This window comes from Pogona vitticeps, chromosome 3, assembly GCF_051106095.1.
Source record: "Pogona vitticeps strain Pit_001003342236 chromosome 3, PviZW2.1, whole genome shotgun sequence".
NCBI classification, from domain to species: Eukaryota; Metazoa; Chordata; class Lepidosauria; order Squamata; family Agamidae; genus Pogona; species Pogona vitticeps.
This window is the reverse complement of record NC_135785.1, coordinates 242,154,581-242,176,038: the sequence shown is the minus strand read 5'-3', so window position 1 is coordinate 242,176,038 and position 21,458 is coordinate 242,154,581. Positions and strand designations below refer to the sequence as shown.

At 39.6% G+C, this 21,458-nt stretch overlaps 1 protein-coding gene across 1 annotated transcript in view; it reads right to left on the bottom strand.

Moving 5' to 3' along the window:
- Positions 1–21,362, bottom strand: part of MIPEP (mitochondrial intermediate peptidase) — a 67,889-nt gene extending 46,527 nt beyond the window's left edge. Inside the window, exons 1-11 of the mRNA XM_020811088.3 lie at positions 21,040–21,362; positions 19,280–19,453; positions 16,639–16,727; positions 15,366–15,452; positions 13,456–13,519; positions 12,592–12,774; positions 11,048–11,204; positions 9,287–9,335; positions 8,805–8,865; positions 8,317–8,369; positions 951–1,104 (exon numbers count right to left, since the gene is read on the bottom strand). Of these exons, the coding sequence (XP_020666747.3) occupies positions 951–1,104; positions 8,317–8,369; positions 8,805–8,865; positions 9,287–9,335; positions 11,048–11,204; positions 12,592–12,774; positions 13,456–13,519; positions 15,366–15,452; positions 16,639–16,727; positions 19,280–19,453; positions 21,040–21,231 (1,263 nt within the window). The 5' untranslated portion in view covers positions 21,232–21,362. The remainder of the gene's footprint in view (positions 1–950; positions 1,105–8,316; positions 8,370–8,804; positions 8,866–9,286; positions 9,336–11,047; positions 11,205–12,591; positions 12,775–13,455; positions 13,520–15,365; positions 15,453–16,638; positions 16,728–19,279; positions 19,454–21,039) is intronic.
- Between the last annotated feature and the right edge of the window lie 96 nt (positions 21,363–21,458).

Here is a 21,458-nt window from a genome sequence, read left to right as displayed (position 1 = left end):
TTTTCTATACCTGTCTTATGTTAGGCTAATAGTGGAAAATGCTGTTAATTCAAGCTCAAAACCTCATATTTAATAACCCAAAATAATCAAATGATGCCAGAGGGCCAGAATTGTATCAGTTTTGTTGGATATGAAATTTCCTGATCTGCTGCCCTTTGCCTTCACTTGATATGGATAATAATACTACTGGATGATCCACCAAGCTATTCCTTCCTTCTGCACTGCCAAAATATCTTAACTGATTTAGGACGCAATCCAGACTACCCAAGATGGCTGGAAGCTGACTGAGCTGACACAAAGCCAGCTGAAGTTGTGCTGAATCAAAGTCCCACCCAGCCTAGGGAGGCTGAAAGCTAATTAGGTCTATCCTGATCTTGCCTTAATCTTGTGCTGACACAGTAGCTGTGAGTCTGGGCTAAGAACGGTTTGGATTTGGCATAATTTGGTTTCTTCCTTGCTTCCCCCTCCCTTTCCACCCCCCTTCTGCTGACTAATAGAAACCAGAATAATAATAACAGTGCAGCATATCCACTTGCATCTGCAGACCTGAGAGCAGTTGGCACGCAATGCTTCTGTCCTGTTACAGTCATCATATCTTTCCATCTGGATTGTACTGTCTATTTGGAACTAAGAAACTGTTAACAGTAAAAAAAAGAAATCCTAAAAAGTTAATTCAAAGAATTCCACCAATTCTGTAAAAGAGCAGAGATGGGCTACTTAGGAACGTTCTTCCATGTGAACCATCTTACACTTTCCTTAGTAGCAAAGTAGAGCTTAAACTAGATGAGATGCTTAGTTTTTATTTGGGCGCTGTGCTCCCCATGTGATGAAATACATTTGTTTATCCTAGCATGAGTTTGTCCTCTCTCTTACTCTTGCACTCAGATAAATTGTTATCTGTATTGGTTTAAACTATGAACTTCCTGATATTCAAGAATTAGAATTCTTACCAGTTTGCGAACATCTTCACTCCACACCTCTCCTTTCTCAGGCTGCTCAGCATAGAGAGAAATTCCTAAGAGTTTACTGAACAAGACATTCAGACCTTCCATACAAGCTCCAAGAGAGAAAAAGGGACAATACAGGCTGGGCTCAATATTATACCTAAAATATATTAAAAAAAGAATTTTTACAATACAATCCCACTTTATAGTATGGAATCAACATGTAAACAAATTCAGCAAGACAATCTATTAACTAGTAATAGTGCAATTGTTTATATTCAGTACTAAGTTTGAGATTAGACATTATGAAAACTGTTTGGCAGCCATAAAATCCAGCATGTATACCTATATACCATCTATGCTGTGCTGCCACTCTTCTTCAGGACTCCTTCTCTAATTTCAGTGGCTGCTACCAACATCGGAGAACATCAGAGTGCAATGACATTCATTGCACATTTTGCATCGCTAGATGTTAAAAGATGGGCTAAAGGGATCCAGAGCCCGTTTTTCATAACGGCCACTTGACCTCCATAGCATCTAGTTTTTAGATTTGATACCAAGTGAGAGTAATTATTACACTCCTAACAAATGTGTTGTAAAGGTAAAAGAGGAAAGGAAAGAGAGTTGAAGGAGGATAAGAACTCTGTTTTCAGTGGCAGCAGTGTGATCGTATTAACAGCTGGTTCTGGACTTAATGGACTTGATTTTTCAGTCATAATGCTTTTAGCACATGTCTGCATCTAACTGAATTTCAATTAATTTTGCATTTACATATTACAGAAACAAACAAAACAAACAGAATAAGATCATGTTTCAAACATAGGCCAAAATTCTGTGTTAAAAAAATCTCCATAGAAATTATTATTTTATGCTGAGTCGCACAACTCAGTATGCAACAGGTAAGAACATAAGAAGAGCCCTGCTGGATCAGGCCAAGGGCCCATCTAGTCCAGCTTCCTGTATCTCACAGTGGCCGCACTAGATGCCTCTGGCATCTAGTGCGGCCACTGTGAGATACCTGTCTCCTGATACCCCTCCCCTGCATCTGGCATTTTGAAGTACCTTCTTTTTAAGCCTGGAGATTGTACATCCCCATCATGGCTTGTAACCTGCGATGGGCTTTTCCTCCAGGAATCTGTCCAATCCCCATCACCACATCCTGTGGCAAGGAGTTCCACAGACTTACAGGACACTGAGTAAAGAAATATTTTCTTTTGTATGTTCTCAAGGTAGTGCCTAGTGTGTTTTTTTTAACTTAAGGCAATTCATGTACAAAAGTTACACCAGTTGCATTATGCAGGCAAAATTGGGAGACATAAAAGGATTTGGGCCAGTTAGTATTAAGGCTCCTGCTGACTTTTGTGAAGGAAACAAACATTCCAAAGCAGAGATTACAAGGCACATGCACAGACACACTACGGCATCCAGATGTAGCCATGTGTATCTGGGCTGACAAATATGCAATTTCCTCCTCTCTATGACAATTCCCCCAGACCCCTGGAAATGGTCTACAGAAAGACAGCAGACCGTGCTGAATGAAAGGGAGAAAGAGAGACACACAAACATCAAACAGAGCTAAAAGATATCTCACATGGTGCAATCCTATACATATTCATCTAAATGTTAATTCTCCTGGGTTCAACAGGACCCATGTCCAGTTATGTCAACGCAAGACTGCAGCCTAAGAATGCAGATGCTAAAAAATTCTGAGAAACAGATCCACCAAATCAGTTGTTGGGGATCAAAGTTTTGGGACACAACTTTTTGCCACAACTTTTTTCCCCTGGAGCCTAAATCACTTGTGGCAATGTCAAGTATAAAAACTATACATATGCTGGGAAATTATGGTAATGCTGAAAATACAGCACTGAGAAAGATGGCAAAACTTATCCCACAGTTTCATCAAAGCATCCCAGGGCACCTCTGCAAGTTGTGGGGAATCCATGTAACTTACGAGGATGTATAGTGGAAAGAGTCCTAACAGAGGTTGTTTCCATATAGAGTTTGTTTTTCCCAAAAGTCTAATCCCTAATCAGTATCCTAACCATTATTTTATAGAATAGTATTTTGGCTATTTTCATTCAAGCATCCCCATAATCCAGGAGCAATGTTTCCTGGGAAACACTGTCTCCCTGCCCTTTGGAAGGCACCTCCCAATGAAGTATGATTCCTCAGGAATCCAGGTGCGCAAACTATACGTGTGGGTCTGTGGGCTGGAACTCCTAGAATTCTACCTGGGAAATTCTTGGAGCATTCTGGGAGTTGGAGTCCAAAAAACCCAACCAGCCACCCAAAGGCCACATCAGCAGATGCAGTTGTGCCAACAGATCTTGTAATAGCTAGTATAAAGGCAGTGTGATGATACAAGACTTCTGCTGATTCCAAACCAACTATAGCTGGCACATCTTTGAGTTTGGATTGCATTGCGCGCTACACATCTAGGTGTAAAACAACCATAGTTTTCAGTTTCAATGTTCAAAGCTGTCCATATTTACTCATTACACAGTTTACTTCCTATTGCCTTTTTTCTATTTGTATTATATATATATATATATATATATATATATATATAAACACAACTTTTCTGACTATATATTACATTAAAATGTGAATGGCGGCTTCTACTATAGGAAACCAAAACATTTGCACTGATAAACTTAATAAAACAAAGGTGGCACTGATTTATTTAATCTGAAAATTCATTTTACATTAACAGAAGGAGCTGCAAGGAAAATTCAAAGAACTCAACTATACAGTACTTGGCTCACTAACATTTTAATATGCAAGAAACAATCTAACTACTTTAAACAAGACATTAAAGAGTTGTTTATTATTTTTCAGGCACAGCATAAGAACAGAGAAGACTGTACTTGTAAAAAGGAATAGATGTGATGCATTTTTATAACTAATTTCTTTTAAGCCTCGTTTTAGTGCCTCTAAAGTTCAATATATATGCATTCTGTGTTTTAACTGTTAAATAGCATTGACTACCAGAAACTGATGGCCAAAGGCATGCAGCCCACCAAGTAAATCTAATTTGCAGTATCATATTTCTGAGGAAACAAGCAGAATAAGTTCAGTGGAATTTATTTGGAAGTGTCAGATCACAGATTTGGTTGGACAAACAATCTAGTAAATCCATCCCTCCTCATCACTGGCACAATTTATCACTCAAGATAAAGCAATTAAAAAATCAATCAATCCTCAGGATTCAAAGATTCATAACAATGTCCTACTATGGCGAACAGCATATATTCCTAAATAACTGTGAACAAGATTGCAGCCTCACAATCTAATTCAATAATATTTATTCAGGAGTAAATCACACTCCGTCTAAATGGGACTCTCTTTCTCATATGTTACACAAGACAGTAGTGGTGGTAGCTAAAATGCCAGCGAAGCACATACCATCCAAGTGCTGTTTCATTTACTGACACTACAGTGACTGTTGTTTTATGCAGTCCTATATGTAGCCGTAATATTGTACAGGAGGCAGCAACAAAAACCATCCCAAAGAAAATGAAATGCAAGAAAGCAAAATGGCTGTCCAACAAGGCCTTACAAATAGCAGAGAAGAGAAGGGAAACAAAATGCAAGGGAGATAGGGAAACTTACAGAAAATTGAATGCAGACTTTCAAAGAATAGCAAGGAGAGACAAGAGGGCCTTCTTAAATGAGCAGTGCAAAGACATTGAGAAAAATAATAGAAAGGGAAAAACCAGAGAGATATGAAAGGAACATTTTGTGCAAAGATGGACATGATAAAGGACAAAAATGGTAGGGACCTCACAGAAGCAGAAGACATCAAGAAGAGGTGGCAAGAATATGCAAAGGAATTATACCAGAAAGATCTGGATGTCTAAGACAACCCAGATAGTGTGGTTGCTGACTTTGAGCCAAACATCCTGGAGAGTGAAGTAAAGTGGGCCTTAGAAAGCATGGCTAACAACAAGGTGAGTGGAGGTGATGACATTCCAGTTGAACTATTTAAAATCTTAAAAGATGACGTTGTTAAGGTGCTACACTCAATATGCCAGCAAGTTTGGAAAACTCAGTAGTGGCCAGAGGATTGGAAAAGATCAGTTTACATCCCAATCCCAAAGAAAGCAGAACCAAAGAATGCTCCAACTACCGCACAATTGCACTCATTTCACACATTAGCAAGGTTATGCTCAAAATCCTCCAAGGTAGGCTTCAGCAGTATGTGGGCCGAGAACTCCCAGACGTACAAGCTGGATTTCGAAGGGGTAGAGGAACTAGACACCAAATTGCTAACATGCGCTGAATTATGGAGAAAGCCGGAGAGTTCCAGAAAAATATCTACTTCTATGCAAATGTCTTTGACTGTGTGGACCACAACAAACTATGGAAAGTTCTTAAAGAAATGGGAGTGCCTGACCACCTTATCTATCTCCTGAGAAATCTATATGTGGGACAGGAAGCAACAGTTAGAACTGGATATGGAACAACTGATTGGTTGAAAATTGGGAAAGGAGTACGACAAGGCTGTATATTGTCTCCCTGCTTATTTAACATATGCAGACTACATCGTGCGGAAGGCTGAACTGGAGGAATCCCAAGGTGGAATTAAGATTGCCGGGAAATAAATCAACAACCTCAGATATGCAGATGATGCCGCTCTGATGGCAGAAAGTGAGGAAGAATTAAAGAACCTCTTAATAAGAGTGAAAGAGGAGAGTGCAAAAAACGGTCTGAAGCTCAAAATAAAAAAAAAAACTAAGATCATGGCCACTGGTCCCATCACCTCCTGGCAAATCGAAGGGGAAGATATGGAGGCAGTGACAGATTTTACTTCCTTGGGCTCCATCATCACTGCAGATGCTGACAGCAGCCACAAAATTAAAAGACGCCTGCTTCTAGGGAGGAAAGCGATGACAAACCTCGACAGCATCTTAAAAAGCAGAGACATCACCTTGCTGACAAAGGTCTGCATAGTCAAAGCTATGGTTTTTCCAGTAGCAATGTATGGAAGTGAGAGCTGGACCATAAAGAAGGCTGACTGCTGAAGAATTGATGCTTTTGAATTGTGGTGCTGGAGGAGAGTCCCCTGGACTAAAAAGAGAACAAACCAATCTATTTTGAAGGAAATCAACCCTGAGTGCTCACTGGAAGGACAGATCCTAAAGCTGAGGCTCCAATACTTGGGCCATCTCATAAGAGAAGACTCCCTGGAAAAGACCCTAATGTTGGGAAAGTTTGAGAGCAAGAGGAGAAGGGGACGACAGAGGACAAGATGGTTGGACAGTGTCATCGAAGCTACAAAGATGAATTTGACCAAACTCCGGGAGGCCGTGGAAGACAGGAGGACTTGGCATGCTCTGGTCCATGGGGTCACAAAGAGTCGGACATGACTTAACAACTAAACAACATATGTAGCTGTAGGACAATTCCTTACTTTTTTCTTGTTGTGACATGTTTTGGCAAATACTGTTTTCTCATCAATGCTGGCAAAGTTCTTCCTATTATACTCTGTTTTTCTTTTAAATTGCACTTTAAAATCCATACTTTGCCATTGAGACATAGAAGTGCACACATTTCAGACAACATGCTTCTGCACCAGTACTTTAAATGTGCGCTGGAGTAGTCATCTTCCCCTTATAAATATCTTGATTAAAATATACAGCCAGAACAAATTCCAATTCAACAACAAAAACAAAAAACACAAAATACATTGCTCTTGTTTCATAGTAAATTCAATTTTTCCAAAAGAAACTGAACGAAACTAGGCAAAACAGATGGTTGTGGGAAGATGGCAAATTAATGCAACAGTTCCCCCTGCTGTTTAAATACAAAAACTACTTCTTTGCTTGGCTCTCAAGCTCTTGCTATAGAAATGATAAGCACCAGCAGTCAAGCCATGCTGTTTACATATTTACTTCCCCTCCCAAAAATATCCCCCTGCAGTTCCTGAAAACTGGCTAAAGGGCATCAAGCAACTCTCTGCAGTGGCTTTGGGGACAGCTGTCAAACCTGCCAAGCACAAAGCCTGCTTACATGATGAGATTATTAGATCCAAATAATTGCCAATGATTCTAGTTCTAGTTGGGCATCCTTCAGTCTCGAAAGACTATGGTATCGTGCTCTGTATAGAGGACTTGGAACAGCATCTAGTGTGGCTGAGGAGGCCAATTTGAGAGTGACAATCCCTTCCACACTGAAGACAAATCCAATCTGTCCCGTCCAGCTCCCTGATTTTGCTGCTTTTGTGACTTCCTCTTTGCCCCGGGCCTGCTGTACAAGGGTCTCTTCAAAATGGGAGAGGTTGTGATGCAACGCCTGCCTCCAGGCTGAACGCTCAGATGTCAGGGTTTCCCATCTGTTGAGGTTCATTCCTAAGGCCTTCAGATCCCGCTTGCAGATGAAAAATACCAGCAAAAGCAAGACCAACAACACTATTTTTGTGGTGTTCTATCTTAAACCACACTAAGCCACACTAGGCGCTGTTCCAAGTCGTCTATTCAGAGCATGTTACCATAGTTACTTGAAGGATGCCTAATCAATCTTAAACCAGAGACACAGAGGAAGGAGGAAATGAAAAGTATTCAAGATTTTAAATTGCTATTATTTTAAGGAAATAATTACACACAAAGTGAACTTAAAGAAGTATGGTAAAGGAGGTTTCTAGAGGAGGCGCCCTAGGGTGAAATTACACAAATCATATAACATTTGGAGGTAAATTACTTCAAGAGGATATGGGCCATTATATTCCAAGTTAAGAAAACATCATAGACATTATAACTTGCATTCAGAGTCACACAATTTAGTATGCAACAGATAATGTCTATGGCGGTTTCTTAAATTAAACCAATTCACCTCCAAAAGTTATACCATTTGTATTATGGCAGTATAAGTAGGCAAGAGGATTTGCGCTATTATATTCCATACATTTAAAACTTTACTGATTTGGGTCTAGACTTGCAGTTAGTGGAGATTTATTATCATTGGAGTGGGAGGCAATTTTAAAGAAACATAGCATGACTGATTGACTGACTGACTGACTAATTAATTATTCTTCCTTTCTCTAGTAAGGGTTCCAGGGCTGGTCACAATATATTTAAAGAAAAGATAGAGTTAAAATATTATGGGCAGAACTCCGTTCATTCTTTTTCTTATGGAACAGTTCATTGCATGACCAGCTGGATGTTTTCCAAGCTTCCACAAGGTGCTACTGAATGCCTCCTTGCATAAAGCTGGAAATTGTCCAAGTGCTAAAATAATAGATAGTTGCGCAAGCAGGAGGAAAGTATAGTATATTGCCCTGTGTTATAATAAGGAAACACAATCAAATAGATTGTTATATTAAAACCATCACCTAGGAGAACCAGTTACAACACAAGCCCACAACACTTACCTCTCGGAACGCAGAACACCACTATAATATGGGTGATCCCAAGGCATCAGTTTCTGAAACAAAAGCATCCATGTTTTAAAGCACACTAGAGAAATAAAGTGATACAAGCTCTCTCTTCATAACAGCATTGCATCTCTATTATTGAGACTATCATAACCCATCCACTGTACAGAGGAAACCTCTTGAAGTGTGAAAGTTTTGGCTATTATTAATGTTAAAATATGACCTCAAACCTCCAAAGTATAAAACAGAAATAAAATTCAAAGCAAGAATGATATAATAAGCCAATTAAACAACACTAGACTCCTTTCCCTCTGAGAAAAGATATTGAAACACAATCCTGTTATAAAAAGAAGTCAAAAGAAAAAAAAAGGGTAGATTTACTTCAACATGTCTGTGAAACTATAGAGACTATTTTCTCATACTACTGTTCAAATTCAAGCTATGGAGAGAGGGAATATATATCTATAGATATATATAAAACTTACTGATCTGATAGGATTTAGCTTCATTTTCATGTGATCCAGCATTTCAAAATCCTTTTGAGTTCTACAAAGACATTTTACCATAAAGTTCTGTTAAAGTATGTTTCAAAATATATGTAATACAATAAACAGAACATCATTCTTCCATTATACAACCAAGAAATCACTCAAGGAAAAAAGGAACGAAATGAGCCAAAATGAAGTATGCTATTCCTCCCTTTTTCCATTCTTTCTCAGTAAAAGCTAATGCTGAGCAATATTCAGTGAATACTACCTAACTGCCATTTTAATCACTACAAAACAATTAAGACAATTTGTTCAATTCTGATCTTGATTAGATTTCAGTGTTCAGAAACTACATTCCACTTTTAATCAAACATGCTCAAAAATTAAGTTCATTTAGCAATAAGAGTATTAAAACTGCCTTGAAGCAAGGCTTATTTGTTATCCTATTTAATAAGATTTAATTTAAAAAACAAACGTACCGACTAAATAACTTCTCTGAAAGTTTTATAAGAAACTGCATGACTTTCTCTATAAAAAATAAAGAAAAAAGCTATTAGTGCAGCAAGCAAACAGAACATTCAAGAAAAATGAAAACCATAGATTTCATCTAAAATAAACCAACCTACTGAACAAAGTGTAATTCAGAAGTTAATGTAAACCATAATGCAAAAAAGCTGAATGTAGTGATAATGTATTTTTGGTTATGAAAGAAGCCAGAAACAATTAAAGTTTAACATTTTATCTATAGTTCCCTGTTTTTTGTCAGTCTTTCCCAATTAAGGCAAGACTGAAAACGATATTAATGAAAGGTTGTTTTGGACTTCCTACAGAACACAGCTCGTCATAACTGAACAAACAGAGAAGACCACTGTTATATTTTTCCCAAGTCTTGAAACTGATTGATAGCAGTTAAACTGCAGTGCAGAACTCTTAAGTTTTGAACAAAAGCATTCACTGAAAGGTAACAGTACAGGTCAATTTTAATGTCTGTTAAAAATCCGGCGTAGAGAACATTCATGGACAACAAATATAACAATTAAAAGAATATAAAACAATAATATTACTTCAACACAATGGTTCTATGTAGTATGCCTTTTATAAACATAATTTATTTATATTGTTAAGTACTAAAATGGCAGTGACGGAAAATCCCATGCAAATTTCATCAGTAATCAGATGCAGCAATTCACAAAGAAAATATTTAACCTCAAGTGACTGTATATTTCACATTACTTTCCCCTTATATGTATACAGTGGTGCCTTGCTTACCAATGTTAATCCGTGCAGCAAAAATCGCTGCTAAGCGATAACATCATTAAGCGATTTTTAAAAGTCCATAGAAATGCATTAAAACACGTTTAATGTGTTCCTATGGGCTTAAAAACTAACCTTATGCAAAAATCTTCCATTACGGAGGCCATTTTTCCCCCCCGGTGGCCATTTTGGAACCGCCGATCAGCTGGCCGAAAATGGGGGCTTCGCGAGGATCACTTCCTCACGATCATCGCAAAGCGAATTTTCTCCATAGGAAACATCGCAAAGAGATCGCTTTTACGATCGCAAAAACAGCGTCGCTAAGCGATTTTGCTGTAAAACGGAGCGATCGCTAAGCGAGGCACCACTGTATAGCGCTCTTGTTACCTGTCTGAACACCTCTTCCTCAAAACATATACAGTACTCATCTCACCAGCACCTCTTATATGGGAATGCTCCAGGTGGTCACCTCGGGGGAGTCCCGGAAGTCATCCACCCGCAATCGGGCCTTCTCTGTGGTGGCCTCCTCACTCTGGAATTCCCTTCCACTAGAGGTATAGATAGCCCCATCCCTCCTCGGTTGCAGGAGGCATCTTAAGACCTAGTTGTTCTTCCAAACCTTTCTTTAGTTCATCCTAAAATAATTTTATGTTCTCCTCTTGGTCCTCCTTCAGTGAAATTTTTATGGCTCTCATCTATCATGGCCCTGGAATTTGGAACTTTCCTTACTGATTTTTTTTATTGCTTTCTATTATTCTTATGTTAGGTTGTATTTTGTCATCGAAGCTACCAACATGAATCTGGCCAAACTCCGGGAGGCAGTGGAAGACAGGAGGGCCTGGCATGCTCTGGTCCATGGCGTCACAAAGAGTCAGACATGACTTAATGACTAAACAACAACAAAAAGGTTGTGTTTGCCGCCCAGAGTAGTAGCTTTGCTACTAGTTGAGAGGGACAAACAAACAAACAAACAACATTCATATTACCTGGGGTTTGGGCCATCGTTCCCTGAAGAGCCCGGTGAGCAAACGTATCATATCCAACTAACTGGGCCAGAAGATGTCTGCTGGTAAGCAATTCCTCTAGACAATTTAGTTGTTGAGCGTTTGGATACAGAAAAACCTTGTAGGCAACTTCCCGTACCTAATTTTAATTTAAATTAAAAGCATCAGATAGGTAGCTACCATAGCAAAGCAGCATAACTAATTAAAAAAACACTTATTTGAGGACTAATATGGTAAATGCAGAAGAGAGGCATTAAACACTCATGCTTTCTCTATTCATATAATATACTAAAGCTTTTTCCTCATCATTAGTTATACCAGTTGGACAGAGTTTAAAAAGGCAGTATTTGCATATTTAGGCAACAGTCCTTCAATCTAAGGTGAAGAGGATTTTTTGCAGACAAAAGGGATCTCTACAAATGGGCACAGTGTCGTCACCACCACCATCTGGTGCTTAGCCCTCTACATATGTAAAGAACAGAGAAGTCAGCAGCACAGACTTTGCCTGGTAATTCCTGAAGAGAATGGGGCTTTATCCCAAAAGTTCAGGGGGATCCACCCCACTGCCGCCGCCGCACAAATCATCTATGATGAATAGATCGAAGGAGTGGAAAGTAGCCCTGAATACTAGGAATCAAGACTTGTATCTTTGATTGTGAGGCTAACCACGAAGTGACAGTGACAGCCCTCTCATGTTGATAACCATGGCCATATTTCAATAATAAATAAAATGGGAGGAAAAAGTGTGCAACTCAATAAACAGAAGCCATGTACAAAGGAGGATACCTTTTGCACTAATGTGTCACCCTACAACCTTGAAAGGAGCAATAAGGCACCCCACCTTTCTTACATGTTCATTTTGATCCTAGAATTAGTCTTCCCTCTTTCACTTCATGTAGTACTGAGGCAGATGCAAGGTCAGAGACACAGGTTTGCACCATGTTTGGGCCAATGTATTTTGCTCACTGTAGAACAGCTCACAGGTAAAGACATCATTTCTAAGGCTACTCCTGCATGTTGCTAAATTACTATCTTTATGCACAACATATACAGTGGTGTAACATGGAGTAGCTTTGTTGTAAATGATAAAATATACATTGAGATCTACTTTTCAATGTCTGTGATTTGCAGTATATGAGCAAGTGTTTGCAGCATATCAGCAACAGCAGCAACAATTAAAAGCCCCTCCCCATTAATCTACTGAAAAAGAACATTTGGAGGAAAACAGAAGCGATTTTCTGTCTGGGAGACCTTGTGAGCTTCTGCGACTAACCACAAATATTTGGATCAAGCGTGTCATCAGAAACATCCTGGTATTTAATTAATTACATATGTCCACCTAATTAAGCCACGACTCTACATCTGGCTTAAAATGAAAGAAAGAAAGAAAGAAAGAAAGAAAGAAAGAAAGAAAGAAAGAAAGAAAGAAAGAAAGAAAGAAAGAAAGAAAGATCTCACAAACCTCATGTCTGCACACCCTTCTGTAATATGGTTAATATAACTATATAATTTAACTTAAAACATACCAGATCATCTGGACTATCTGCACTGAGACTACTGATTTGGGCATAATCGCCTTCAGTTGCAAAGTTATGGCGAATATGTTCTGGCAAAATGTGCTTGTCAATCTTGTTGGGAAGATGAGCTCCAATAAGAAATTGATGACATAAATCCAGTATTTTCACATTGAGATTTACTGCCCTCTTGCGCTGCAAATGGGAAACACACAAAATAGACAGTTTTAAAAAAAATTTGCTTCTGATAAGACTTTAAAAGTTTCACTATGTTGAAGACTGTACTTTCATGAGAGCAACAAACACATACAATAGTCACTGAGACAATTCCATTACTCCATGTGAGATTAAAATGTTGGGAAACTGACAGAATGTTAGATTTAGTGCTTAATGCCACACTACTGTTGGTAAAGATCACTTTTATTGATGTTAAAGATCAGCTGTGGAACCAGCTACCATTAAGAAACTAAAGACCTAGTTCTTTCAGTAGGCATTTCAAAATATACTATCCACAAAGCCCATCTAACCTGTTGCTAAAGCCGAAATATTATAAGAGTGCTGCCAATTTAAACGCTCTAGTTGTTATTTAGAACACTGTAGAATGTATTTTTATTGTCTGATTATTCCTTTTAATATATAGTTGTATTGTTTTTAGGATTTTTGGCTGTTCATTATTGTTTTATCCTTTGCTGTAAACCACCTAGAGTGGCTTTAAGCCAAATGAGAGGTACACAAATAGAATAAATAAGAAAGAAAGAAATATTGTATAAATGTTGTTTTTTGTCATTAACAAGAAGATATCATTTCATTGATTGGGTTAATTAAACAAGTTTCTAAATACCTCCATCAACATTTCCTTAAAGGGGAAATCATTACCTGTTCATCATCCAGGTGAATACCACTGATCTCAAAATCAAACATGAAAAGTTCTGCCACTCGCCTACAAAAACAAAGACCTTCTTTAAGAAAAAAATAATTGTAAGAAAAATATTGCTATAGTTCCATGTTTTCTAAAAATACATTACATTTTGTAAAGTGTTGTTTTGCAGATCAGGTACTAGTGTGTAAGTTGAAAGAATTATCACTCTTATCTTGTATGTATCTACTCAGGTATTCTTCTATGTTCAATGGGTCTTATTCCTATGGTAAAGTGTTAAAGATTGCAGCCTATTTGATCCTTTGACCAAAAAGATCATATATCAGCACTACACTCCGGGCTGCAAGTCTACCTCATGAAAATCAGTTCCGTTTTACTGTTTGCTGCAGACAACACACATTTTTATGGTTGTTTGATAGGTTGTTTAAAATTATGCTGTACGTTCTCCAATCCTAAGAATTTTTTACACTAAATTGAATAGAACACATGCCCAAGTAAACATGCATAAAATGTAGCCTTGGGATGCAATCCTAACCAGCCAAGATTCCTGAGGGCTCAGAAGATGCCATTATGCTGGCTGAAGCTGTGTTGAATCCAAACCCCTCCAAGCTAGGGAATATGGGTATGTGTTGGCATAGTGACAGCTCCTCCCCTTCTTTATGCTCAGTTTATTGGCTCTTTTGCTGGCTGATCACAACTCCCTTGTCCTGGAACAAAGGGCGACCATAACTCACTGCAAGCCCACTTCCCTTTGAGTCCATACTGTACCGCCTATCATCAGATAATGATTTGCTGCTGGGAAAAAAAAGTAGAAATTCCCACTCGGAGCAATGGAACATCATTCTTACAAAAAATACTCCTAACATCTTCTCCTTAACTAACTTCTGGAACTAATTATTTTTGAAAGAGATAAAAATCCAAACTGACTAGGTCTTTCAGTAGCTACAGGAAACCACCATGTTCACAGATAAAACAAGTGTTAGTGTAGATTTATTTCATTTACCAAGATATGGATATCCAATGTGGTGCACTGGTAAGTTGTAAGGGGGACCTGAGTCTGAATGCCCACTCAGTTACAGAAACTCATGGCAGGGAGGTGGGGAGACTGATGAAACCACTCCCTAAATATCTTGCTTACCTTGAAAGCCCCATTAGGGCATATAACATGCAAGCACAACAACGAAATATGGATGTTATCATGCCTTGCTTGCAAACATTGTACCACACAGACAATTAGTCTTGGACTTAGTCAACCACAGCAATAAGCACAAGGGAAATATGGGGATGTATTGTAGGAGAAGAAACAAGGTGTTAAGCCAGATCCTTAGACAAAAAAAGAAGTCTAAAGAGATTTATATTTAGGGGGTAAAGCCTGACAAACAAGAAACTGGCACAGAAATTTACTTCAGTTTCACAAGAAAGAAGAAATCTGGATACAGAACAAACTTTCAAGTCACATGATTACACAAGTATGTTATGTTCCAGCAAGTCACGTCCGATGTTTGATTATTCTAACAGGATTTCCGAGATATGTCAGATATTTAAGGATATTTTCTGCTGTCATTGCCTCTATAGCCAAGTATGGATTCGAACCCAGGTCTTTTAAGTCCTACTCCAACGCTTTATCCACTGTACTACACTAGTTCTGATGTTGAGGCTCACTCTTTGCCAAAAGAGTGAGCTTCAACACAAGCACAGACCATCAAATTGTTTCAGTCCTCCTGTAAAAATGTTCACCCTGATTCAAAGATTGGAATAAACAATGAATGTACAAATACTATACATTCTGAAAACTATTTTCACAATATTCTGAACAATATACATTCCATCATAAAGTATGCTGATCTATCAAACTGTTGACCTGTTTGATAGTAAATAGCTATTGGAACAAAATTATTATCATGAGTACCTTGTTTCTGAATCAAGGGAAGCCATAACATTTTTATCAGCCAACAATTTTCTCAGACTTTGACACAAGTCTACATCTGTGTTTAATCTGAAAATATGAAAGTTAAAAGAACCAATTATTTTGAATACAAGAATTTCTTTATACGTACTATTTCTATACTTTTGACATGTCTAATAAAATAAGCAAACCTACCCTCAAATACCACCGAAACTGAATAGGACTAGCAGTTCAATCAGAAATACTTGTTCACTGAGGTAGATGCTATCCTATTCATAATCTGTAAACTTTCAATGGACAATATTGTCCAGGGGGTCTTCCACACTAGTTTTAGTGCAAAACTGCCTACTCACTTTCTACAGAGTATTCACACAACATTAGCACACAAGAAGCGCCTTCTGTGTTTTCCCTGCAGTTCTTCCATCTTCTCTCACACAAAGAAAGTTCAAACTTTTTTGGAAAAATGAAATACCCTGTTTCCCTGAAAATAAGACCTAACCTGGAAATAAGTTTTCAGGATGCTCCTAATATAAGCCCTACCCCAAAAATAAGCCCTAGTTAACCAAAAGCCCGCCCTCCACCATTGTGCAGCATTGTGCAATAACCAGAAGATGACATAACTGGAAAAAAAATTAAACATCCCCTGAAAATAAGCTCTAATGCATTTTTGGAGCAAAAATTAATATAAGACTCTGTCTTATTTTCGGGGAAACACAGTAGTGACATACATACAGGTACTTTTAGTGTAACTGTTACATCTATCTAAAGGGGCAGGATTTTGACTGATACAGGGCCCTGCCGTATCAGAATGGTGTACTTACTGCCACTGAGCACTAATATTTCACTGTCATTTCTCCAGTCTGTGCCACTTTATCATCCTCAGTTATTTATCTTTATAGAAATTTTAATAACCACTAAAATAGTCTGCTGGCTGTTCTAAAAAAATTAAAATACATACACAATAGCATTACAATTTAGTAAGTGCTATAACATTAATTGGATTTCTCAAAAAGAGTCTCCATGGAGACAAGAAAGTCTACATCCCTACAAATGGCTAATAAAGGTTAAAAGGCACCCAATATGGACCTTGTTGCGGTAAGCATTCTTTGCAGCCATCTTACTAGCCATCTTCAGAGATGCAGTCCTTTTTCATACATGTCAATGGAAATGGGAGGTATCCATTTGCGTGGGAAAGACAAGGTGTGGAAATGTGGTCTTTGCCTCCAAAAGCCATTTTCAGGGACGGAGTCTGACTGATATAATGAATAAAACATACTTTTCTACCATAGTACCAATACTTCTGCAGGCTTCCTCAGCAGCCTCTCTGAAAGCAGGATCAGGATGGGCAATTTTCACAAAATCAGCCTGGTATAGCAGAAAAACAAAGTACAAGAATAAAGTGAAGAAGTTGTTTTGGTATTCAAAGAAAATTTGGAAAATCTAGCAAACTTCATACATACTTAAGCTGCCATGTGAATATTTTTGCACAAAAGTGTATTTCTCCTTCCCCATTGCAAACTCTACACCCACAAAATCTGGTGGAGAGCTGAAGGAGGATGTAAGTGAAATACAGTTCTTTGGAGAACCCGACCTGAGTCATAATGGGCTTTGTAATTCGTAACTATAAAACCATACATAAACGATTCCTCATTATTGACAGTTGATAGTTGTCACAGAGTACTGTACATGTTATACAATCCCAGCTAGTTTCAATTAGCTTGCTGAATTCTTACTGCAGACACCTTCATAAGCCAACAAAGGAAAGCAAGTGCTTTCAGAAGCATTTATAAAGCTTCCATGCCGGATTCTTCTGTAGACACAGAAGTTAGAAACCATCTAGCCTCTCTGGTAAGAAAGTATTAGAGTTGTGTGGCATCAAACAAACTCAAGAGAATTTGTTTCTTTTCTTTTTTTGCATGTACTGATATATATTAAATATCAGTCAAGATTAGTAAGTCTATATCAAGAAACATACTCGTGCAAAGCATATACTACCAACAGTGGAAAGTAGTAAACTATAGTTTTTCCCAAAGTGGTATGAATTGGCTGGATAACTCAATGGGTACTGAACTGAGGATCCAGAGATCAGGAGTCCAGTTCCTTGCAATACCTTATCGGGGGGAAAAGCCTGCAGGTTGCACATTCTTGAGCAGGCTACAGAGTCCCAGTCTCCTTAGAAGGGAATGGTAAACCATTTCTAAGTACTGTACTCTGTACCTAGAAAACTCTGGAAAGCGTTGGCATACATCAAAATTCACTTGATGGCTTATTAGAGTGGTTCCCACTGTTCTTGGACTGCAACTCCCAGAAATCCCAGCAACATAGTTGGTAGTGAAAGCTTGTGGGAGCTGCCATCCAAGAACACCAGGGTTACTACTGGCTTTTAATAACAATACCGTATTTGCCGGCGTACAAGGCGACTGGCCATATAAGATGACCCCCAACATTTCCACTCAAAATATAGAGTGGACGGCTCTGCTGCGGCGCCAGCTGCCCGGGGCTCCACCTGGGCCCGCCCTGGAAGTTCATGGCCGGTGGGGAGGAGGGCGAGGAAGAGGGGAAGAGGCTGGGCGGGGCGATGGTAGGAGGAAGAAGAAGGGAAGCGAGCGGGGGGGTGAGTGAGCGCGCAGCTGGCTCAGCGGCGCGGGGCAGCATGCAGCCTGGCGGCGGGCTCTGGCCGCTCAGGCATGGCAGGCTCTGCTTCCCTCCCTCCATCTGGACCGACTGCCTGCCTGCCTGCCCGCCTGCCTTCCTCCACGGCCAGTGCGGCCCCGCGTCACTCACTCAATGGCGGCGGCGGCGGCAGCGGCGGCTCCTTCCTGGCCCAAATGAAGTGCACCCAGCGTACAAGACAACCCCCCACTTGGAGGCATGTTTTTGGGCCAAAAAAGTCATCTTGTACACCAGCAAATACAGTAATTATTAAAGTGGTATTCCTACCATAACGAAAGAATCTACAAGTACAACACCATGCTGTCTGAAATAAGCTGGCAGAAGTGGCAAAAAAAGAGGTGTAACAGGGGAGTAGTTCAGAGGAAATGTGCTATACCGCCACCTTTGCCCAACTCAGACTCACATCCACTTTGCTGGAATAAAAGTCACGCTAGGACAAGCCAGTCCTGAGTAATTTCCAACAAGCATGAGTGGGAAAGGTTTTCGTTCAATACAGCTTCAACTATTTCAGTGTCAGCCGACGGAATCCTCAATCATGTTAGTTAGAATTGAGCCCCAAGATAATAGAGGCGTGATTGAGCCAACAGTAGGCCAGCTGAAGCTATACTGAATGGATACCCTTTGGAGCTAGGGATATTGAAAATCACTTAGGAGCTAGTTTTGTGACATCATACTGGTTTTGTCTTAGCTGGAAAAGATTTAGACCTGGTTTAACCTATCTCTCTGCCTCTGGGTTTTGTTGTTGTTGTTGTTTTGCTCTTCTGCTGGCTGATGTTAGCTAGTTCAGCTAACATCAGCCAGTTAGATTCCTGTATCAAAAGATCTTTGATTAGCCAGCTGAAGGTAGTTCTGCCAACACAAGGGCATTTCTGCTGGCCGCTGCAACAGAACAAGAGGCTTTTGACTATTCTAAAATGCTCATAGTCAGCACACTTGCATTAGTATTGCACTGTTAAAAACCTTAGTCACAAATGTAAAAATAGCATTAATGAGCCTAATTTTTTTTAAGTTGGCAATGTAACAAAATTTTAACATTACTCTTGTAAAAAGAAAAAAAATAAGATATGGAAAAAGCAACAGATCCATCTAACTCAAGAGAAGCTCTCATTTAGGTTGATGTTTTAACTTATCAGCATGTAATGTTGCCATAGCTCATACTGAATCTGAGAAAATTACAAAATTAGAATTAATGCAAACTTCTGCCAATACATTTCAACAATTAATTTCACAATCAGAAGTCTTACCAGATCAGCTACTCTACACAGGGCATCTGAAAGCTGATCAAACAATATTACTATCTCCTTTCCAGGAGGTGTAATACATGCTTGTTGTACTAGACGTTCTGCTCCTTGTAATGATTTTTCTTGAGCTTCTTGAAATCCTTCTGGACAAGTTAACTCTGGTACACCAAATAAACCCTAAAAGATAGAGAACAGGAGCAAAATACAGTATATAACAAATGGATTACACATTGTGCTTTGTTTTACAGCAATGTATAAAGAACAACATTATTTAAGTCTGTCACACTACACCTACATAACTAGAAGTAAATCCCATGTATCTCTGTGTAGACATGCAAAGGCTGTGTTGTCATATACCCATTGTAAAAACAATTGATTGGATCAAGATTTAGACACAAGTAACTGGGCTGAAAATACCAGATTTCCAAAACCCACTCATCATGGCAGCTTCTCCTATACCCTGAACATGTTACACAGATGATCAAGGCACCCTGCTGAATAAGGTGAACTGTGGTACAGGAATGGGGTCTCCAAAATTAGGCACAGGCATTTTCCATGAATAATACTTTTCTATTTAGAGAAGGTAGAACCCAGATTATAGCTTAAAATGTTTCCAGAATACTTGCTGCTATTTCTGGTTGATTTTGTCATTTCAATGAAATAAATACTTTTTTATTTGGATGGTTCAATTAATTTCCAAACATTTGAATCATAAGTCTAGCACTCACAGATGTGTATCTATTTATCAGAAGGAATTATTGATGGAATCTACTCCTAGTATGGGTACCAGCCAGTCAACTGCATCCTTTTAAGACACTACACCTCTCTATCCCTTCTTGTTGGATTTCAATTTGTATTGTTAAAATGCTTTTTGGTTTTTAAAGAAAGCTCTAGGTGATTAATTAAAGATCAAAAATCTTATTACGGAATAGGGACTTTACAGTCTAATTCTATATTATGACACAATACATTTATATAACATTTCAAACAAAGTTTTGTAAAAATGGACCAACAATTTTTGGACAAAGCCTCAAATTTATAGTGATCCATAGGCTTCAATATAGACTATTTTTTCTGTTTCTTGAAGCACTTGGTCTAATACTCAGTGTAGAAACCTGAACATCCTATTTCCAACTCTGACTGAAGTCATTCCAGTTTCGGAGGTTTCTTCCCCCTCCCAACACAATATCATATTGGAAGCCCTACTAAAATTTCCAGGATGGTTTTTAATAATTTTCTCAAGTGATGCTGATTCCTTTAGACTGGCCAGAGTACAGTACTAGACTAGGATCAGAGAGGCTTAAGGGCTGTGTTGACTCCCACCAAAAATCTATTTAGTCCAGCAATCTGTTCCAACAATGTCCAGCCAAGACACCCATGGGAAGTCCACATGGGAACATGGTTTCACCACTTTCCTTCTGCAAGTGGTACCGGCACGGTTTTGGTTTAAACCCTTGCTCAACCTTGCTCAAGCCGTCTTTGGGCTGAATCTACTTCACAGGGCTGTCGTGAAATTAAGAATGGTGGTGGCAAAAACATCACGCATTTCTTTATTCCTTTGAAAGGAGAGCAGGACTAAACATAAAAGAAATGTTAAGGGGGGGAAATCTGCGCTTGTTCCATTATTCAGCTTTTGCATCCAGTGCTCCTGGGTTCGAATCTCCCCCCCCCCCCGGGAAAAAGATTCTGGACGTGAAAGGGAAGATTACGCTCGAAGCGCCGCCGAGCTCCGGGGTGACGGGTAAACGGAGGCTGCCTCTCACCGTTTTTCTCTCCCCTTCCCGCCGGCGCGGCTGCTGGTGCCGCGGCTGCACGTTGAAAGCAGCCCCCACCGGGGACCAGCTGGTGCTGACCCATCGCTTGGCAGCGGGCGTGCAGCCGCCGACCCGGCCCAGTCCCGCTCGCCTCAAGCCGCTCACGGTAGTCCGCGCCACCCGCCGCCAGCCAGCCAGCATAGCGGCGCCTGCTTGCCCGCCCGGCCTCTCCAGGCACGCGTCGGAGGGGGAAACGACACACAAACACTCTCGCACACAAACACAGGCAACCAGCCCGCCGCGGCCTCGCTTGTTCCGGCGACGGCTTCTGACGCGACTAGGCCGCGACGAAGGCACCTCTTCCCCGCCTTTCGTCCATCTTTTTACCTCAACATCGCCGTATGGGCTTGGGTGCTAAACGGCTTGCC